The 16,217-nt window shown below is 40.1% G+C and overlaps 1 protein-coding gene and 1 pseudogene across 1 annotated transcript; both read right to left on the reverse strand.

Annotated features, from left to right (window-relative positions):
* Window positions 1–2,656: 2,656 nt before the first annotated feature.
* On the reverse strand, window positions 2,657–3,604 carry LOC126080092 (olfactory receptor 2D2-like). Its single transcript, XM_049891399.1, has one exon. It carries the CDS (start codon window positions 3,602–3,604, stop codon window positions 2,657–2,659), a length of 948 nt encoding a protein of 315 aa, XP_049747356.1.
* Window positions 3,605–13,285: 9,681 nt separating this feature from the next.
* Window positions 13,286–14,326, reverse strand: LOC126080093 (ubiquitin-conjugating enzyme E2 variant 2-like; annotated as a pseudogene).
* Between the last annotated feature and the right edge of the window lie 1,891 nt (window positions 14,327–16,217).

Below are 16,217 nucleotides of genomic sequence, written 5' to 3' on the forward strand. Positions count from 1 at the left end.
ATCGATAAAGAACAGCGAGGAATCTGTGAAACATTTCATAACATGGAAGAACCTGGAAGGCATTATGCTGAGTGAAATTAGTCAGTTGCAAAAGGACAAATATTGTATAAGATCACTATTATAAGAACTTGAGAAATAGTTCAAACTGAGAAGAAAACATTCTTTTGTGGTTACGAGAAGGGGGAGGGAGAGGGTGGGAGGGGGCATTACTAATTAGATAGTAGATAAGAACAGCTTTAGGTGAAGGGAAAGACAACACACAATACAGGGGAGGTCAGCACAATTGGACTAAACCAAAAGCAAAGAAGTTTCCTGAATAAACTGAATGCTTCAAAGGCCAGCGTAGCAGGGGCAGGGGTCTGGGACCATGGTTTCAGGGGACATCTAAGTCAATTGGCACAATAAAATCTATTAAGAAAACATTCTGCATCCCACTTTGAAGAGTGGCGTCTGGGGTCTTAAATGCTAGCAAGCAGCCACCTAAGATGCATCAACTAGTCTCAACACACCTGGATCAAAGGAGAATGAAGAACACCAAGGACACAAGGCGATTACGACCCCAAGAGACAGAAAGGGCCACATGAACCAGAGACTACATCATCCTGAGACCAGAAGAACTAGATGGTGCCCGGCTACAACCAATGACTGCCCTGAATGGGAACACAACAGATAACCCTTGAGGGAGCAGGAGAGCAGTGGGATGCAGACCCCAAATTCTCGTAAGACCAGACTTAATGGTCTGACTGAGACTAGAAGGACCCCGCTGGTCATGGACCCCAGACCTTCTCTTGCCCCAGAACAGGAACCATTCCTGAAGCCAACTCTTCAGACATGGATTGGACTGGACAATGGGTTGGAAAGGGATGCTGGTGAGGAGTGAGCTCCTTGGATCAGGTGGACACTTGAGACTATGTTGGCATCTCCTGCCTGGAGGGGAGTTGAGAGGGTGGAGGGGGTTAGAAGCTGGCAAAATGGACATTAAAATCAGAGAGTGGAGGGAGAGAGCAGGCTGTCTCATTAGGGGGAGAGTAATTGGGAGTGTGTAGCAAGGCGTATATGGGTTTTTGTGTGAGAGACTGACTTGATTTGTAATCTTTCACTTAAAGCACACACACACACACACAAAAAGTATCACCAAGAACTCAAATCTGATAGGAAGGAAATTTTAGGTCATCACACCAGAGAACACAACAACAACATACCAGGTAAAGAACCCCATCCAAATGAGGCACTGGCAGGAAATAAGAAAATCATGAAAGGGTGGTGAAAAGAAAGAAGTTATGATTATCAACTTAGGTCCAGGGAGCAGAATCAAAAACTATAGCAGCTATGTTTCCTGTTGTTTGCTTTTTACCTGTTTATCCCTCAGCTTTCTTAGGTAAATAGTCCTTGTGGGAGCTATTATTTTAGATACCAAGTAGAAGTGTGACCTAACTGATGTCACATTGCTAGGGTTAAGGTGCTAATGAAGCTTTATGTGTTCCCTGTATTGGGGACTTGAATTCACCACCAGAAAAAGGACAAGTGCATCCTGAGGGTAAAGGGGTGTACCGCAGCTTACATTTGCCACGTCAGACCCAGTCTCTATCCTCTCCGCCTTCACATGTGCCTCAGAAAGCTGACTTTTATTCATTCTATCAACACGTTCTCTTGCTCTCTGGCTTCTAGTTGAAATACAATAATAGACAATAAGTTTTAAATATTTATTTGCAAAACATCTTCACCTCCATATACCTATATCCGGTGGCCTTCTACATACAGCTACCCAATCCAGGTACTCTTGGTCCTTCAGGTGTAGGACTGGTAGTAGCTCCTCTCTCTTGCTAGCCCTGGGATATGTTACTATTTCATGTTGGTTTCCAAAATCCTCTCTTCATTTTTGTAAAGTGTATCCTGATAGAATCGATCCTGATATTTCTAAGAAGAATGTGAGAAGGCTAGTACAGGTCATAAGTTCTGCTTCACTGTACCCATGCTCTCCACTACCCACATAGAGCACACACACACATACTCACACAGCATCTAGCTCACAGTAAGCGATTAATGTTTGTTAATGGAGCACTGGTGGCACAATGCTTAAGTGATCAGCTGCTTACCAAAAGTTTGGCAGTTCTAACCCACCTAGTGGCTCCGCAGGAGAAAGAACTGGTGAACTGTTCCCATAAAGATTACAGCCTAATAAAGCCTATGCGACAGTTCTACTCTGTCACATCGGGTCACTATGAATCTGAATCAACTCGACAGCACCTAACAACAATGTTTTTAAACCTCTGGTCATTTGATGATGCAAAGAAATTCAGAAATATAAAACAATAAAAGAGTTGCAACAGGATCTGGGATAGACAGATATTATCATACAGAAAATTAAAAAGATAGATTTTACAGGTTCCAGGGCTTATAAACTATGAATGCTTCTCCAGAGATTTCTTACCCCTCATATGTCAAAGAACCAGTCAGAAGGAAGCACACACACCTTCTTATTGCTCCATGTGTTACTGTCCTTCTCCTTCTACAAAGGAAATCCTGGATGAGGCATGCTGGGTACACAGAAGGAAAGGCCCTAAGATGAGAATCTTTCCATGTTCCAGATTCACAAGAAAGGCGACTACTCATCAAATCTTACACATAGGGAGATGCAGGGTCTCTGAGCTCGCTATTAGTGGTAGATCCCAAGGTTGCATGCAAAATGACTTGTGGTTACTTTTCTCAGAGCTCCTTTCACATCCTTGTTCCTCAGGCTGTAGATGAGGGGATTGAGCATGGGGGTCACCACAGCATAGAAAACAGACACTATCTTTTCCTGCTCTTTGGAAGACTTTGGGGTCATGTAGGTGATAACTGCTGACCCATAAAAAAGGATGACCACCATGAGGTGGGAGCCACAGGTAGAGAATGCCTTGAGCCTCCCAGCAGCTGACTTCATCCTGACCACGGTCACTACAACGCAGCCATAGGATACCAAAATTAGGGAAACAGGTATGAGAAGGATCATGACCCCCACAAGAAAAATGGCCATTTCTGAAGTGTGGGTGTCAGTGGATGCCAGGACCAACAGTGCAGGGGCCTCACAAAAAAAATGAGCGATGCTGTTGCTGCCTTGGTAGGGTAGCCTTAGAGTGTAGGTGGTATCCACAACAGACACCAGAATGCCACTTGTCCATGACCCTGTGGCCAGCTGGACAAATATTCTCCACGTCATGACATCAGAGTAATGCAAAGGATTACAGATGGCCACATATCTATCACAGGACATCACTGCCAGAAGGGCACACTGCGTACCCCCAAAAATGAGGAAGAGTAGAAGCTGAGCTGCACAATGTATGAATGAAATGGTCTTCTTTCTGGATAGCAGGTGTACCAGGGCCTGAGGAATGATGTTAGTAGAGAAACAGAGATCAGCCAGAGACAAGTTGCAGAGAAAAAAATACATGGGTGTGTGAAGTCGGGAGTCAACCTGAACAAGGGACATAAGAAGCAGATTTCCAAGCACAGTGACTAGGTAGACACCCAGGAATAAGATGAAAAGCAGTTTCTGGGTGTATGGGTCATCAGAGAGTCCCAGAAGGAAGAATTCAGTCACCTGTGTCTGGTTTGACTGTCTCATAGTTTATCTCTATTTTTTCATGATATGCTCAACAACGGCATGCATGGCCTACAAAATTATATATTTCAGGGTTACAAGGCCCAGGATTTTCCCCTAATCACTCTCAACCATTTCTAGAATTCCCTTTATAGGGTCCTTAGCAGCAATCATCCTCCTTTAGTTGGAACATTTCCAGAGCTGCAAAACTCAGTACGTTATAAGATGTTGCAGTCCATCATTGGTGTAACCTGTCAAGAGAAGAGTAGAGCAAACTAATCATATTCTTTATTCTGCATTTCACACTTTGGATAATGTAACAATAAACTGATTCATCTGTGAGTCATACCATTTAATCTCACTGTCTCTTAAGCTGCTCTTGCCACATGGCTCCTATCTTATGATTGTGTGGACCTTTCTTTTTTTGGTAATGCTTCAGACATACAACTGTTTATGATGTCTCTTTTCTGAAAAGATAGTCACGAAGGCATATGAGATTAATGAGAGCCAAAGTATCTTTTAGACCTGACAACGTTTCTCAGGAAAAGTAAGCTATCTTAAAGAAGGTGGAAGACCAAGGGGTAATTGCATACTGTGGATAATCTTTGAAAATCCTATCTCCTGATCAAGCTCTCTCTTAATTTCGACCATGAATGCGCTTCCAAAATAGCAAACACACTATCACAACATGATTTCCATTTAAACCATCAGCTTGGCTAGTTTCTTACTCCACTCAAACTCAGCGCTCAAACTCAGCACTATCCTCAGTCCATTATCACCTTGCATTATCTTTCTTCTACCTCCAGAGATTAAAAACTCTTTTGAAAACTATGTGTATTTTTTTTTAATCAGGAAAATCTGGCAGGACTAAAACATTCTCAAATCAAGTCATGTAAACATAATGGTTACACTAACATTACCCTTACATCAGGTTAAGAGGGGGGTGTTGATTTTGATTCAATATGAGAAAAATAAAAAGCAGTGCCACTAACCTCCAAAATCTTGTAAGTGGTAAAAAACTCTTTCATAATCTCCAAAAGAACTCTATATTCCTCCTCAATCTTCTCTATTTCAATTTTGTTTTCCTGTACACCCTGCCTTGAATAAAATATACTATTCCACTTTAAAATGTTCAATCATGCATATTTCAAGTATTTGTCAAATATACACATTTTCAGCAACAAAAGAAAAAAATAGAAAAATTGGATAGAGCCCATATGACTAAGCAATCCCACTACTAGGTATTTCTCAAGAGAACTGAAAACATGTCTGCACAAAAGAACTTGTATACAAATATTCATAGCAGCATAATTCATAACAGCCAAAAAGTAGAAACAATGCAAATCAACTCATGAATGTATAAATAAAATGTGATATATCCATAGAATGGAATATTATTCAGCCATAAAAAAGAAATGAAGTACTGATTCATGATAGGACATGGATGAAACTTGAAAACATTACACTTGGTGAAAAAAGCCAGTAACAAAGAAGCATATATTGAATGAATCCATTAATATGAAAAAACCAGAATAGGCAAATCTGTAGTGGCATAAAGTAGATTAGTGGTTGCTCAGGGATGGGAGGATGGAGGTATTGGGGGGTAGTAGCTAAGGGTTACAGGGTTTCTTTTTGATATGAATGAAAATGTTCTTAAACTACTGTCATGATTATTGTACAACTCTACAAATATATTAAAAGCCACTGAATTATGATCTTTAAGTGGATGAACTGTATGGTATGTAAATTCTAACTAAATAAAGTTGTTAAAAATAGTTAAGCAAGAGTGTGTTTTGCAAAGATGATGCAAAAATTCAGGTGTCTTTTTTTTTAATTAAATATACATAAATGTATGTGTGGCATAGTAAAAATTACCCTACAAACACCATCAAATCCACTATTCTCCCATTGGAAACCACAGATCATAGCTTGGCATATGTCTTTCCAGATGTCTCTCTATTAATTTAAATATGTGTGTATGTGAACTTGAGCATATGGACTTTTAGAATTTACATATAACTTAGCGATTTGCTTTTTAAATAAACAATGGACTTATCTTGGAGACACTTCGTTACCAGTACATATAGCTATACCTAAGTCTTGCTGTTAATTCCGTGGTATTCCACAGTACAAATAAACCAAAATTTAACTACTCTCTTATTGGAGCCCTGATGGCACAGTGGTTAAGAGCTCCACTGCTAACCAAAGAGGTCAGCAGTTCAAGTCCACCAGCCACTCCCTGGAAATCCTATGGAGCAGTTCTACGCTGTCCTATAGGGTTGCTATGAGATGGAATTGACTCAATGACAATGGGTTATTCCCTTACTAATGAACATTATGGTTGGGTCCAATTTGTACTAATACAAACAGTTCCCTTATGAACATTCTTACATATATACTGATTTTCATCCATGACAATATACCTGTAGGATAATTTCCAAACAGATGAACTGCTAAGTACAAGCTTTATCCAAGGTTGGTGTCTTAGTTATCTAGTTCCGCTATAACAGAAATACCACAAGTGGGTGGTTTTAACAAACAAAAATTCATTGTCTCATGGTTTAGGAGGTTAGAAGTCCAAATGCAGGGAATGAGCTCTAGGGGAAGTGTTTCTTTCTCTGTTGGTTCTGGGGAAAAAGTGCTTGTCATCAGTCTTCTCTTGGTCTAGGAGCTTGTCAGCACAGGGACCCTGGGTCCAAAGGACATGCTGCTCCTGGCTCTTCTTGGCTGATGGTAATGAGGCTCCTATCTCTGTGCTTCTCTCTCATTTATGTCTCATAATATAAAAGGTGATGCAGGCCACACCACAGGGAAACTCCCCTTACACTGGATCATGGATGTGACCTGAGTAAGGGTGTTGCATCCCACCCTAATCCTCTTTATCATAACCTATTCTTGCTGCATTAACCACAGGCTGAAATTAGGATTTACAACACATAGGAAAATTGCATCAGATGATATAATGGAGGACAACAACATAATACTGGAAAATATGTCCTAACCAAGTTGATGCACATTTTTGGGCAACACATTTCAATCCATAACTTTTGGAATATAAGTGTAGGTGTATCTATACTTTTGATGGATACTATCAATACCTAAAATAGTTCCTAGAACCATTATACAGGTTTCTATCTTTATACAGAAGAAATAAAACAAACATTTAATAAATGAACAAATAAAACATTAATATAAACCACCACATCTTTCCCTGATGATCATTTATGGCTCCATTTTACTGACTATAGATGAACCATAGACCACTTTGCCAACAACTATCCCTACCAAATAACTAGGACACACTGCATTTTTATACCTCACTGTTTTTCCTCAACATAGGCTCTCTACTCCAAGGCAAACCCACTGCATAGGTATAGCACTACTTTCCTTTCAAACTCATCACACTGGGAATATTCAATCAACTGTATTTTTTGAGCAAATACTATGAGTCAATTAGCACAATCAGCTTTAAAAATCTATTTGGAAACATACTGGAGACACAGAACAAGGACCCAGCTCCTGAAGCCAAATAATCCTAGAGACAAGGGTACAAACCATACTCATGTTTTAACCACAGTGCCTGGTGTGCTCCCTGTAACATCACAGATTTGCAACAAATGCTACTTTGATGAATGAATGTACTAAGCCAAGTAAGTCTGTATAATCTAATAATTACTTCAATAAAACAAACATAGAATTATTTCTAAAGGGAAATATAATCTATTGTCAAAATACCTGATATAACAATAAGTTCTGCTAACACAAGCTATTTCAAGTTAGGTACTTTCTGAATTACTATCCATCCAGTGTAAGGTGTTACCTGGTTGGTTCTTAGAATTCCAGGTTCTGGTTACGCTCAACATTAGACTTGCTCCTATCTTGGCCACAGTTTACACCCTTCCCAGAGAGACATTTGAGTACAGTTGCATCAATCACATGTCTAGATATCAGGGAAAATTAAATGGTATGCTAACAATGTTTCTCAGATTCATGAAAGGAAACAGAGCATAAAACCAAACACTTGTCACAAAATTCAAGGTGATGCCTATAAACAGACAGTAACAAAATGAAACAGCAGCTACGAGATGTTGCTGTGATTTCTATCCCTTCAGAGCCCAGCTAATAATCACAGTTTTTTCAAGATCCCATATAGGAAAAATATTCTCCAAAAACACTTTCCTTACTGGTCCACCCAGTGCCTCATTCCTCACTTCCATTCCTAACACACACAGACACAGATACACACAAGCATGTAGTCTATCACAGATACACACATGCACCTACACCACCATGTACTTACCACCATTTTAGCACTAACAGATTATGTGGAAAGTATTTGTCTTTCTCAGTGACTATAAAATGTTCAAGAGCAGGGACCATAACTGAATCATCCTCAGTCACAGAAAATAAGATAAATCCTGGCATACAGCAAGTGTTCAACACATGTGTCTTCAGCTGCCTTTACCTGAACCTGAGCAACCGCAGACAGGTGAATGTGAGTCAGAAACAGAAATTCCACTGGGCAAATCTGCTGCAAAAGACCTCTTCAAAGTATTAAAAAGCAAAAATGTAACTCTGAGGATTAAGGTGCACCTGACCCAAACCATGGTGTTTTTCAATCGCCTCATATGCATTCAAAAGCTGGACAGTGAATAGAGTAGATAGAAGAATAATTGATGTCTTTGAAATTATAGTATTGTGAAAAATATTGAATATATGGATGACAGAGGTTCCCAAGCTGAACCCCCAACCTCTCCTGGTTTGATTTTTAAAAGCATGCTATTTCCCCAAGCAAATGTGAGGGAGAAGGCACTCTCACAGGTGACTGAATGGGTGCCCAGGGTCAGGAATCTTCCTTAAGAAAACATTATTTGCTGTTGACCTTTCTGTCATCTTATTCCCTTCCCCAAGATTTAACATCAATTTGTGCATTCAGTTCTCTAAAATGACATAAGGCATTAGATGACAAGGTCACTGAGCTATGCACTGTCTAATCAGATGCTTCTTTTAGGAAGAAGAGACTAAGGAAGCCCATAGGGACCAAGGGAAAATAATCATTGCTCTTCTGATTTCAAGATTCTTTGTGTTTAGAATCACTTATCCCTATCCTCCATATCCACTTAGTATCTTCCAAATGCAGTCTCAACACAGGAATATCACTGGAAGGACCAGTACTGACTTCATGGATGTTCTGCTTAATGTCTCTATCAGTTGCGAACCGGGATTCTTCTTCACTGACAATTTGACGTTATAATCATGATGTCATAGATAGATTCAATGAATTCAAAGTTTTGGTCAGATCAATTACAGAAGATTTAGCACAAAGAATTAAATGGCTTGGACAAAATTAGCTGGAATTTATGAAGAAATTGATACCAATTCACTCTCAACATATCCCAGGTTCTTTACTTTTTGTTCAGTATGTGACTTCTCTTCCCTTTCCTCTAAAAATATTACAGAAGAGTGTTCTCATGTTAGAGATAAAGGATCAATTAGCATCTCAAAGCCAGTAAAACACCCCACATTGGGAAAGAGTTAAAGATGCATTCGCAGCAGCTAGAGCAGGGTAGAGACTGTGCACAACTTGTTTTACAGGCAGAGAGCTCAGTAAAATCTTCCACGTTCTTGGGCAAGGCAGGTGAGGGAACCCCCACACCTCTTTGTGTCCTCCTGCAACATGTAAAGGACTTATCACTGTCCTCAGGGCTCGTTGTGCAACAATAGTTCCACTTAAGTGAAGTGAGCAGGTGGATACTAGGAGCTGCCTCTGAACAGTGCTCAGGAAGATTTCTGAGTCCCTAGGGAGGATGAGCTGTGTTTCCTCTCAGATGGTTCCCTAGCGGTTATAAGGACAATAGAAAACAACAAAGAGTTACCTATCAAATCTCTGTTTAGAGCCCCCATCACCAGTTTTTCTTACAAGTCTTATTTTTGGGAGAGCATTGTACTATTGTGATTAAGCATTTGGTTTCTGCAGGAAAAAATAATAGGTTGCACCCCAGATCTACCAAAAACTCTCTCTGTGATTCTGAGACAGGATTATATCATTTGCAGAATGTGAGTATAATGCGCCCTTGAAAACAATAGATAAATGTGATTAACATAATACCTGCACATGTTAAGAGCTGAGTAAATATTACCTGTGATTATTATAGCCAGGGCTAAGTGGTTGATATTAGAATCAATATCTGAGTTTTGACAAATAATAGCATATGTTTGGCACAGTCACTCAAATTTGAAAATGATTCTGTTACTGAAAGATCAAGCTAGAAAATAATTTTATTTGGAAAACCAACATTCCAGAGAAAAAGGACCCACATCAAAATATGTCCAATATTTTACATGGCTTTTCCCCTAGAAGGAGCCCCTGGATGATGCAAATAATTCATACACTTGTCTGCTAACTGAAAGGTTGGAGGCTTGAATTCACCCAGAGATACAAAGGAAGAAAGGCCTGATATTCTACTTTCAAATCTCAGGCATTGAAAACCCTGTGAAGCACATAAAGGTTTGCAATGTGTAGGAATAGACTTCATGGCACCTGGTTATGGGTTTTCCCCAGACGCGTTCGTACAATTTTAAGCTGCCCCAAATTAGAAGCTGAGAAATCAAGAACAAATTAGTTACAAATATAAATTTATGAATAAAATTTTAAATAGATTTAAAAAATTCATTTTGCAAGAACACGTAAAAAGAAAGCATTACAAACAGTAGAATGGTAGAGGAGCAGTGGGAATGAGGCATGAATACGAACTAAGCAGAAATAAAAAAAAAAAAACAAATGCATAGATAAATGAAACTGGAGGGGGTGTTGAACATACTAATCTTAGAAAAGTATTATTCACTGAAGAGTCTAACTAACTCAGTTCTCTCCTTTCTACATACTTATTCAACATGTATGCCAAGCAAATAATCTGAGAAATTGGATTATATGAAGAAGAACTCAACATCAGGATTGGAGGAAGACTCATTAACAAGCTGCAATATTCAAATAACACAGCCCTGCTAGCTGAAAGTGAAGACAACTTGAAACACTTACTAATGAAGATCAAAGGCTGCAGCCTTCAGTACAGATTACACCACAACATAAAGAAAACAAATATCCTCAAAACTAAATCAATAAGCAACATCATGATAAACAAAGAAAATACTGAAGTTGTCAAGATTTCATTTTACTTGAACCACAATTAACGCCCATGGAAGCAGCAGTCAAGAAATTAAACCATGTATTGCACTGGGCAAATCTGCTGCAAAAGACCTCTTTAAAGAGTTAAAAAGCACAAATGTAACCCTGAGGATTAAGGTGCACCTGACCCAAGCCATGGCGTTTTCAATTGCCCTCATATGCATGCGAAAGCTCGACAGTGAATAGAGTAGATAGAAGAATAATTGATGCCTTTGAATTATGCTGTTGGTGAAAAATATTGAATATATCATGGACTGCCAGAAGAAGGAACAAATCTGTCTTAGAAGGAGCACAGCCAGAATGCTCCTTAGAAACAAGGATGGCAAGACTTTGTCTCACATACTTTGGACACATTATAAGGAGGTACAGTCCCTCAAGAAGGACTTCATGCTTGGTAGAGGATCAGTGAAAAAGAGGAAGACCCTTGTCTTAATTATCTAGTGCTCTATAAGAGAAATACAAGTGGATGCCTTTAACAAACACAAATTTATTGTCTCACAGTCTAGCAGGCTTTAAGTCCAAATTCAGAGTGCCAGCCCCAGGGGAAGTCTTCCCTTCTCTGTCAGTTCTGGAGGAAGGTCGTTGACATCAGTGTTCCCTTAGTCTAGCAGTTTCTCAGCACAGTGGACCTCAGGTCCAAAGGATGCGTCCTACCTACCCTTGGCACTAATTTCTTGATGGTAGGAGATTCCTATCCTCTTTCTGCTCTATTCTCTCTTTTATATCTCAAACGAGATGGACTCAAGATACAACCTAATCTTGTAGACTGAGTTCTACCTCATTGACATAACTGTCTCTAATCATGCCTCATTATCATCATAAAGGTTAGGATTTACAACACAGAGGATAATCACATCAGATCGCAAAATGGTAGACAACCATGACATACTGGGAATCATGGCCTAGCCAAGTCAACACACAACCTTAATGATCTCAGTAAGATGGGCTGACACAGTGGCTGCAACAATGGGCTCAAACATAGCAAAATTGTGAGGATGGCATAGGACTGGGCAGTGTTTCCTTCTGTTGTACACAGGGTCACTATGACTACAGACTGACTCCACAGCACCTAACAACCACAAAAACAACTGTCATGCAAATGCCTTTATAACCATAATAATCCAGTTGTCTTTGAGTCAACTTCAACTCATGAGGACCCCAAGTCTATCAGAGCAGAACTGTGCTCCACATGGTTTTCAAAGGCTGATTTTTCTGACGTATATGGCCAAGACTTTCTTCCAAGGTGCCTCTGGGTGGACTCAAACCTCCAAACTTTAAGGGAACAGCCAGGCACATTAATGCTTTGCATCCTCCAGGGGCTACTATTAGTTTTTAACACTAAAAACCCATTGCCATCAAGTCAATTCTGACTCATGGCAACCAATGGGCTACAGGGTCAAACCACTCCACGGAGTTTTCGTGTGTGTAATCTTTGTGGAAGCAGATTGCCAGGCCTTTCTTTCACAACACCGCTGGGTGGGTTTGAAACACCAACACCAAAGTTAGTTGATAAGAGCAAACCATTTGTACCACCTGGGGACCTCTCCATTAGTTACTGGGGAAATTCAAATCAAACCACGATGCAATATCACCTCACACTTGCTAGGATGATTTGTATCAAAAAAGAGAAACAGTAAGTCCTGGAGAGGATGTGGAGAAATTGGAATCCTCATCCATGGCTGGTAGGAATGTAAAAGGGTGCAGTCACTGTGGAAAATAGCTTGGTGGTTCCTCAAAAAATTTAAACATAAAATTACCATATGGCCAAGCAATTTCACTGCTAGGAATATACCAAGAGAATTTAAAGCAGGGACTCAAATAGACTCTATACACCAATATCCACTGCAACATTGTTTACAACAGCCAAAAGGAGGAAGCAACCCAAATGCCCATCAATAAATGAATGGATAAACAAAACGTGCTACATACATACAATGCAATATGATTCACCCATAAGAAGAAATGAGTTCTCATACATGCTAGGACGTGGACAGACCTTGAAAACATTATGCTAAGTAATTTAAGTCAGGCTCAAAAGGACAAATATTTTATGACTTCACTTACAAGAAATACTTAGAACAGGAAACTCAGAGACAAAAGTTTACCAGTGGTTACCAGAGGATGGAAGTGGAATGAGGAATTTCTGCTTAAAGGGTAAATAAAGCTTACTGTTATTTTTCTTACCCTCTTGAGATTACTTTTCAGTAACATACATCCCTCCTCAGCAATCCGAGACTTCTTACCATGCTTCTATCTTATAAACTGGAATTCTATTTTAAGCACTCCATGTTTATGCTTAAATGACAGTACCTTGATAAAAGAGAAAAAAAAATATTCTGCTGCTTTTTTCCTCTCTTTACCTGAAACCACAATGGGTGTAATATATTAAATATATTTTTACAAATGTCCAGGTCATGTTCATCAGCTGGAATTCTTTTACTTAATGTGTGGGTTGTGATACTTAATCAAGACATTAACTTCAGTAGAAGGTTGTTGATTTAATACAAGTCTGAGATTCATTAAAAGTAATCGTATGTTTGTCCTTCTGGTGGCTGTAGAAGCTTATTTAGGCATCATTAGACGTCTCAGTACAACTCTAACCCTATACGAATTTTGCTGTTTTGCATTTTGGGGTGCTGTGTGCACCCACCATCCCACTGGAATTATTTATTTCAATCATATTAATTTATGTAACAAATATAAGTGATGGGTGAGCTTCTGCATATTTAGGTCCACATTCTACTTTCAGGCTATATACTTTCATAATCTATCTTTGATGGCACAATAATCATGACTGCCCACCCTGTAAGTCTATTTGCATTTCTTCAAGGCCCTATCCAACCGTACCATCGACTACTCCTTTTTGTCCTTCTTCAAGTTCTTCCAACAAGCGAAAACCGCAAGGAATTTTAACTCCCACTGAGACCACTATCTTCTACAGCGGTCTAACTTAGTTGCTCCGCAAGCATGCACGCACGCACGCCCACACGCCAAAGTTACGTTGTGTCACTTCTGGAGAGTCTCCCTCCCTATTCTCCTGGTACACTAGGGACTTGAGGTGTAAGAAACTTTTCAGGGCCTGCGGGGAGAGGACAGCAAGGGCAGGAGGATAGCCAGGACGACCTGGGTGGGCGGGTCAGGAAAAGTTGGGCAGAGCATGAGTAAGGGACCCAGGGGGCGGGAGCGCAGGGGCCTGGAGTGCCAAGCCATGAAGCCTGGCCAGGAAGACAAAAGCGACAAGGAGGTATTTAGAGGGACAGGGATACCAGGGAGGGCAGGGGTGAAGGACAGTGGGGCCCAATTGTCTTGTTTTTTAATTGACTATTGATATTGCTCCCAGCGTTTCATCTCTTGGGGATCAGTTGTAAACAAAAGGCTGATGGTTTGAACAAATTTTCTGTAGACACATTTCCTTGGCTATTGCAATCAAACATGATTTAATAACTCATCATTGGTAAAGGTTTTGCTTACACCTGTATAAAAATCGAACCTCTTGTTAACTTAGTTTCATTGCAGTTTTCACTGCACCGAGCATCAGTGCAAAAAGATGAGACCGCCATGTAAGGATTGCGTTGCAACTGCAAAACTTTGCTCTTGGAGGAGGTAAGCAGCCATAGAGAATACATAAATGAATAAGCATGGCTGTGTTCCAATAAAATTTTATTAATGGATACAAAAATTTAAATTTCGTATGATTTTCACACATCTTCAAATGTTATTCTTTTTTTTTTTTCCAGATATTTAAAAATGTGAGGGCTATTCTCAGTAGCCACATAAAAATTGTCACTTTAAGGACTAAAGTGCACCCGACATGAGCACTGTTATTTTCAATCGCCTCATATGCATGCGAAAGCTGCAGAATGAATAAGGACAACTGAAGAAGTGTTGACAGCTTTGAATTATGGTGCTAGTGGAGAATATTGAATATGCCATTGGCTGCCAGAAGAGCGAACAAATCTGTCTTGGAAGAAGTACAGCCAGAGTGTTCCTTAGATGCAAGCATGACAAGACTTTTGGACATGTTATCAGGAGGGACAAGTCCCTGGAGAAGGAAATCATGCTTCATAAAGCCGAGGGTCAGCCAAAAAGAGGAAGACCCTCAATAAAATGGATTGACAATGGGCTCAAGCATAACAATGGTTGTGAGGATGGCACAGGACTGGCAGCGTTTCGTTCTGTTGTACAAGAGGTCACTATGAGTGGAAACCGACTCAATGGCACCTAACAACACAACAACATAAAAATTGGTGGAACATTGCGTTTGGTCCATGGGCTACAGCTTGCAGGCTTTGTTTGGGTGAGAACAAGAACTCCTGAATGAAAATGCGGGTTTTAATCCTAGCTCTTCACTCAATAACTTGGCCTGTAACATTAGATAAGTTACTTAATATTGCATTCTGTACCTCACCGCCCATTTCTGCAAAATGAAGACAATCATAGCAACTACTTCATGGCTTGTGAAAGAGGATGCAATGAGATAATATGTGTATTTCTCTAAAGAACAATGCTGGCATATATTAATTTCCATCAAAATGTTAACCATTATGATATGCTGATGTCCATGGTCATGGTGTTGATGATAATCACGGTGATGAAAACTATGATAGGGAAGGAAAACTCAAGGGAGATTAGGATTTGGAGGTTGGAAGAAGTCAAATCTTCAGAAGTTTCTATGCTGAGGTGTTCAAAGATTATTTTGTAAACTATATAGATCCATTAAAGGGTTTTCAGCATGAAGTAATGATCAGACCTGTATTTTGGAAACATTACTCATGGCAGTGATGTGAAAAATGGTTACAACCTGTGAAGACACAGATCAGTCAAAGAGTTTTGTAATTGAGTAGTTGAGAGCACGTAAGGCCAAAATTAAGTGCATCACAGAATCATCTCTTAACTTCAGAAATTGAATTCCTCCATCAAAAAGCACCGGGACAACAGGCATTAGGCAGAGCTGACAGCTCAGAGGAAAATCTCTGCTGATCTGGACCTCACGCATCCAGCATGCCTGTAGGCCAGCAGGGAATTGTGCTTCAAGTTGATCTGCTAAACAAGCTGAGCTATAAGGAACTGTGGGTCAGCAGCCTGAGTTCCTTAGCCCTGTCCTCAGATCTCATCCTGTCTATTCACCTAGGCTTTCCCAGCAGGCCCCAGAATAGACCACTATGAGCCTCACTCAGCTATGCTCCCTGAATACCAGTATTCCTCATGAACAATTTTTTAATGAAGTCACAGCCTATGACTGCTCATTAATAGAGTGGTCAGTCTGCAATGACATGGGTGGGAAAGATGGAAGATAGAACCCAGTGTTGAAAAGTGTAGCTGCATCCCAGAAAAACCCAGTGCCGTTGAGTCGATTCCGACTCATAGCGACCCTATAGGACAGAGTAGAACTGCCCCATAGAGTTTCCAAGGAGCGCCTGGTGAATTCGAACTGCCGACCCTTTCGCTAAC

Source organism: Elephas maximus, chromosome 7, assembly GCF_024166365.1.
Source record: "Elephas maximus indicus isolate mEleMax1 chromosome 7, mEleMax1 primary haplotype, whole genome shotgun sequence".
In the NCBI taxonomy this organism is placed as follows: Eukaryota; Metazoa; Chordata; class Mammalia; order Proboscidea; family Elephantidae; genus Elephas; species Elephas maximus.